This window comes from Centropristis striata, chromosome 5 (assembly GCF_030273125.1).
Source record: "Centropristis striata isolate RG_2023a ecotype Rhode Island chromosome 5, C.striata_1.0, whole genome shotgun sequence".
NCBI classification, from domain to species: domain Eukaryota; kingdom Metazoa; phylum Chordata; class Actinopteri; order Perciformes; family Serranidae; genus Centropristis; species Centropristis striata.
Window position 1 is genome coordinate 2,035,258 of NC_081521.1, and position 6,856 is coordinate 2,042,113.

At 40.3% G+C, this 6,856-nt stretch overlaps 1 protein-coding gene across 2 annotated transcripts in view; it reads left to right on the forward strand.

The window, feature by feature from the left end:
• Positions 1-5,799, forward strand: part of LOC131971017 (carbohydrate sulfotransferase 11-like) — a 32,902-nt gene extending 27,103 nt beyond the window's left edge. The window contains exons 2-4 of one of the 2 annotated variants that reach the window (XM_059332283.1): positions 2,064-2,140; positions 3,181-3,339; positions 4,616-5,799. In XM_059332283.1, coding sequence (XP_059188266.1) covers positions 2,064-2,140; positions 3,181-3,339; positions 4,616-5,299 — 920 coding nt within the window. In that variant the 3' untranslated portion in view covers positions 5,300-5,799. The remainder of the gene's footprint in view (positions 1-2,063; positions 2,141-3,180; positions 3,340-4,615) is intronic. The other variant, XM_059332284.1, reaches the window with a different exon arrangement.
• Positions 5,800-6,856: the final 1,057 nt, after the last annotated feature.

The following is a 6,856-nucleotide window of genomic DNA, read 5'->3' on the forward strand; positions in this document are numbered from 1 at the left end:
TGACAAAAAAGACACAAAATGACTAAAAAATGACACAAAATGACAAAAAAAATGACCCAAAAAAAAGACACAAAATTACCAAAAAAAGACACAAAATTACTAAAAAAAGAGACAAAAACACACACAAAAGACACAAAATGACTAAAAAAAGACACAAAATGACCCAAAAAAGACCCAAAATTACCAGAATTGTTTTAACGCTAAACACACAAGACCCAAATCAAATAGAGTCCCACTACTACAAAAGGGGAGAAACAGCCTCAGTCTTCTGGGTTCCACACTTTTCTTTCTTCTTGCTAGCTGATATGTTTTCCATATGATGGAATGGCATGTCCCCATCATTCCATAGGTCCTCTCTCTCTCTTTCAAGTAGATTCCCTCATGCTAACATACATGAAGCACATTCCTTCATCTGCTCTCCTTCATCTCCGTCCAGATCAGCCCTATACATTGTTTGGCCACATGTGCAAAAAAAAAACGTGCATTAGCTGCAGACCCAAACACTGACCGCCACGGGCCGGGAGGGGGAGGAGAGAGGAGGAGGAGGAGGAGGAGGAGGAGGAGGAGGAGGAGGAGGAGGAGGAGGAGGAGGAGGAGAGACGATCAGGTCTCCAGCCAGATATTTAATTTTCTCAAACGAACAGAGCAGCCAGGCATTGTTCTGACCCGTACACTGCAAAAAAAAAGTTGTGTCTAAAAACCAGATCAAACAGTAAATCTGAGGGAAATGATCTTGCTGCATGGACAGATAATTTACCTTGACAAGATTTATTAAATTAAGATGATTAAATCTAGAAATAAGCATGTTGAACACTTAAAATAAGAAATTAACTCTTAAAACAAATAAATGATCTAACACTTGTAAATCTAAATTTTTTTTTATCTTGGTAAGAAACAAATAATCATCAGGTCACTCTGCTCTGGCTGCTTTAATTTTATCTCTTTTGTACATTTTTTGTCTTTTTTGGTCATTTTGTGACCAAAAGAAGACGTAGTAAAGACCCAAAAAGACCAAAAAAAAACTGAAAAAAGAAACAAAAAGACATAAAATGACCAAAAAAAGAAGCAAAAGACATAAAATCACAAAAAAACATAAAAAGATTTTAAAAAATCACCAAAAAAGCCAAATAAAGGACACAAAAAGACAAAAAACTCCACAGAAAAGACACAAAAAGACACAAAATTAGTTTTTTTTTAAAATCTTGGTAAGAACCAAATAATCATCAGGTCACTCTGCTCGGGCCAGTTCATCACTGCTGGCAGCTTTACTTTATCTGGTTTTAAGAGTTCATTTCTTATTTTAAATGCTTATTTCTGGACCATTTCACTCAGATTTAGAGTTTTTATCTGTTTTTTAGACTAAACACCTTTTTTGCAGTGCAGCTAACCACTGATGCATATTTATCATTGAAATGTAAAGAAATTGGTAGTGCGTGTTCTCCAAATCTGTTTTCTCCTCCAGTTAGCTTGCTGTGGATAGATTAAGTAGAGAAAAGTCTCAGCTGGAGCAAAGACAGACCTAAATGTGAGAGATGCTTCTTATGTAAGAGTTAGAGAAAGAGTTGGGAAGGAACACTGTGTTCTTATGGAATCTATAAATGAAGGAGGGAGGATCACGTCATGACAAAAAGAACCAGAGGCTCGGAAAGTTGGCTCTGAGACTGACCGTCCCCATAACCCTGGACAGACATCTTTAAAGTGTAATTTAAACCTCTGGGTGACACACTGTAAAATAAAAGTGTTTCTCATTAGTGAGCAGCTTAAGCTTCGGAAAAAATGAAAGTAATGTGGTCGGGGCTTAAATCGGTGGTGACAAAGTCAACAAAGAACCCACAATGAAGTTTCTCAGACATGATCTTTTGTTTGACTTATAACAGACAACACGTTGTGATTTATAGTGGTAATATTTAACTTTAATCCTGTGGAAAAGAAAAGAGAAATGAACAGGAACGATGGGAAGACAATAGAAGCAGAACTCTTCTGCTGAATGGGGATAAACGATCAATAAATGTTGGGAGCAGCTGTCATAACATGGGATTTTGATTTGTGTTTTTTAACTGTAGAACTTGGTGTGAAGACAGACAGCAGTCCTGGGAAAAGCAGGAGGAGTCCTCTTCAGACGCTCTACAACGGAGACCAGGTGAGACACAATCACACAGACACCGAACTCCCTGAATATTCACTCAGTACGTTTACAGGACACAATTATTGCCTTAATCTGACTATAACTGGACAACTGAAGTGCATGTAAACATGTTAGTCTGACTAATGTAACCGGCTAATGTGACTGGCTAATGCGACCGACTAATGTGACTGGGTAATGTGCAACCGGCTAATGTGACCGGCTATTGTGACCAGCTAACGTGTGACCGGCTAGTGTGCAACCAGCTAATGGGACCGGCTAATGTGCAACCGACTAATGTGCAACCGGCTAATTTGACCGGCTAATGTGACTGGCTATTGTGACCAGCTAATGTGTGATTGGCTAATGTGCGACCAGCTGATGCGACCGGCTAATGTGCAACCAGCTAATTTGACAGGCTAATGTGTGACCGGCTAATGCTACCGGTTAATGCGACCAACTAATGTGCGACTGACTGACTAATGCGACCGGTTAATGTGTGACCAGCTAATGTGTGACCGGCTAATGTGTTACCGGCGAATGTGACCGGCTAATGTGCACCCGGCTAATGTGCAACCGGCTAATGTGACTGACTAATGTGACCGGCTAATGTGCAACCGACTCATGTGCAACCGGTTAATGTGATCGGCTAATGCGATCAGCTAACGCGACCGACTAACGTGCGACTGACTAATGTAACCGGCTAATGCCACCGGTTAATACAACCGGCTAATGCGACCGACTAATGTGCGACTGACTAATGCGACCAGCTAATGTGACCGGCTAATGCGACCGGCTAATGTTACATGCTAACGCGACCGGCTAATGTTAAATGCTAATGCGACCGGCTAACGGTATAATCGTGAACAATACGTTATGGCACACCCCTAATTATAAATACTCTGTAATGTAAAATTGCATATCGTTAAACCAATGTTAAGAATGTTATCATAAACAGTATATGTTGCCCACCTCTACTTTGGACAACAACTTACCTGCAATAATGTATAAAAGGTTTTTTTTCTGTTTCTTCTCTTTTCCTCTTTCACGTCTCTAAGCAGCTGGAGGAACCTCAGAGGAACCTGCAGGGCCGCAGGGAGCTGCTGGAGCAGGCGTGTCTGAGCCACACCAGGAAGCGCCAGGTGCTTTCACCTGAGGACCTCAAACACCTCATAGTGGATGATAAACACAGCCTTATTTACTGCTACGTACCCAAGGTTGGTTACAATCAGATTAAACAGTGCAGCTGAAAATCATAACCACATTTTCAATAATTTTGGCTGTGATGCTGCAAATGTTATGATTTTTGGAAGAAGGTTTTTTCTTGATATATTTTGAAATTCAAATTTCAATTTTCTTCGGGCTGAAAATGCCCACTTCCAAGAAATGCTACAAAAACTTTACAGATCAATATTTATCTTTTTACTTTTTTCTGCATAAACGTTCATGAAACAACTTCCACCCTGCTAAAACAACCAACATTCAAACATTTTGATTATTTTAACCCTTTAAATGCCAGTTTGATTACATGAGGTCACTGTTTTTCAACAGTGCATAAAATGTAGTTATTTTCCACAAAATATTTTTTGGCTGGGGCATTGTTTTTTTGTTTTTATCACAGCCTTGGATAGTCAAAGATTAGCAACAAAATTTATTTTGATGCATTTTTAGTTTTTGTGAAGTGTCATATTTAAGATGTAAAAACCCCTTTATGGCCACTAGAAGGCAGACATGTCCACTTTTAAAAAAACGCAAAAAAATATTACTGATATATATTTTTTTCAACATTTTTTTTTGGTTACATTTTTCAATCAACTTCAGTCCTGAGCAAAACTATCAGCCAAAAAATATTTATTATATGAAAATTAACTACATTTTTGTGTATTTTTCCCCCCATAAAAAACACCAGAGACACCATGCAATCAAACTGGCATTTAAAGCGTCAAATTGCCAAAAATGTTTCAACATTTGGTAGTTTTGAGCAGGGCGGACATTGTTTAAGAGGTTTATAGAGAAAAAAGTACACTGTAAAAAAATTCTGTTGCTTTTACAGAAAAAAACTGGCAGCTGTGGTTACCAGAATAATTCTGCAAAAAATACAGTACAAATGTAAACAACTTTACAGAACAACTTCACCCAACAACTCCTACTCCTACACTAATGTATTGGCATTGCTGTAGGTGGCCTATATTTAGAATTTTGTTGTCCAAGTAGCTGTTACTTTGTTCAGCGACAATAAAGTTCAATCTAATCAAATCTAATGACTGTTGATTGAGGGTGGGTGGTGGCAGTGGGGCTCAATGGGTGAGATGCAGCAGGATAAGAGAAAACATAAAATAATAAAAAGCACAAGTCAAACATTCGTATATATAATACAAGAAACAGCTGAGAAACTTTCTGGTAGAATTTCTTTAGGATTAGGTGTTTTTTTTTTCATATATGCACCAGCCTATTTGGTTCGAAAGACTTATTTGTGTCTTTTATCTCCTCCAGGTTGCCTGCACCAACTGGAAGCGAGTCCTTATGGTCCTCAACAGTAACGGCCGCTACACCGACCCCCTCGCCATCCCGGCCAACGAGGCCCACGTGGCCGGTAACCTGCGCACCCTCTCCGAGTTCTCGGTCCCGGAGATCAACCAGCGGCTCCGCAGCTACCTCAAGTTCATCTTCGTGCGGGAGCCCTTCGAGCGCCTGGTGTCCGCCTACCGCAACAAGTTCACGCGGAGCTACAACACGGCCTTCCACAAGCGCTACGGCACCAAGATCATCCGGCGCCACCGGCCCGACCCGGAGCACGAGGCGCTGGAGAAAGGCAATGACGTCAAGTTCAACGAGTTCGTCCAGTACCTGGTGGACCCTAGGACCCAGCGGGAGGAGCCGCTCAACGAGCACTGGGAGCGGGTCCACTCGCTGTGCCACCCCTGCCTCATCCACTACGACGTGGTCGGGAAGTACGAGACGCTGCAGCCGGACGCCCGGGCCGTGCTCCGGTTGGCCGGAGTGGACGAGATGCTCCAGTTCCCAGCGTCCGGGAAAAGCACCAGGACGGACGGCAACATGGCGGCACGTTTCTTCAAGCACATCAGTCCGTTCTACCAGAAGAAACTGTTCAACCTGTACCGGATGGACTTCCTGCTCTTCAACTACTCCACGCCGGAGTACCTCAGGACTCGATAAGATGGAAAGAAACAGGATTAGACATAAATCCCATGGACCATTGGGATGGTTTTCCTTTTTTTTTTAATGACGATGATGATTTTGCACTTTTTTTGGTTGCCAAGGGCAATGTCGGGCTTCATTAATATATATAAGGAACAATAATGGCCCCAGGATTGATCCCTGGAGGACGCCACATTTGGTCACAATGGGGTCGGGAATTTATTTTTCCCATTTTTCTCCTCCTCTCTTTCGCTTTTCCTCCTCCTCCTGCACTTTTTGGTTGCCATGGGCAATGTCGGGCTTCATTAATATATACACTACTGGTCAAAAGTTTTAGAACACCCCAACTTTTTCAGAATTTTATCTGTTTATGTCTCAGTTGCAGAAAACGTTGCAGAATGTTTATTTACTTCTCAAAACCCATTTTTACAGACTTGCATTCATGTGATGTTGGTCCTTCTTGTGTGGTATGTATATATATATATATATATATATATATATATATATATATATATATACACTACTGGTAAAAAGTTTTAGAACACCCCAACTTTTCCAGAATTTTATTGAAAATGATGCAGTTTAATGTGTCAGTGTACTCTGAAATTAATGCATATAACAAATAAACAACTGGAGTAAAAAAATAAATCATAGAATCAGTTTAGAAAGGAAAATGTATTCTAAACTGTTGACTCATGGAAGTAGCACCTTAACAGATAGAACAGCTGAACACACTCAATGGAAATCAAATATTCTTCAGGAAGTTCTTCCCAACTCTGTTGCAGAAGTTCCCTTAAATGTGGAGCAACTTGTAGGTTGTAAGTGATCAAGAAAAGTTGGGACACCTGTAGGAATTGGTAGCAACTTAGCAACTTTCAAGGCTTGATCAACCTCCGTTGCGGCAGAACTGCTTTAAGTTTTTAACCCATTTCTTGTTCCCTGAAAAAGGCCTTTTTCTATCATTCTGATCTTTTGGTTAACCTTACCTTCAACACTTACCTTTGGACCCTTTCTAGCTGTTCATTTGACTTGAACTGCTTGAATTTCAATAAAAAACTGGAACAATTAGGGTGTTCTAAAACTTTTGACTGATGGTGTATAAGGAACAATAATGGCCCCAGGATTGATCCCTGGGGGACACCACATTTGGTTACTCCCATTTTTCTCCTCCTCTCTTTCGCTTTTCCTCCTCCTCCTGCACTTTTTGGTTGCCATGGACAGTTTTCATCCCTGACTTGTTGCTGTAACTCTCCAACAAAAACAACTGTGGAGATGTTTTGGTTTCAGTGAATGGAACTTTATAAACCGAACCAAAAGAAAAGACAGACAGTTGGCGCTGTAATCTACCAAACATCTGTCCTCGTGGGTTGTTTTGCTCCCAAAGTGTGTTTTTTTTTTTAAATGCAGGAGACACATTAACTGTCCTTTTCTGTCTGTTGGAGCTTCAGCTTCACTTAGAATTTAGTATTTATTTTTTATTTACCTGATTGTAATTCTTAGCGAGACATTTACATTACAGGTACATCTAAAAAAAAAATTAGAATATTGTAAAAAAAGTTCAATATTTTCTGTCAA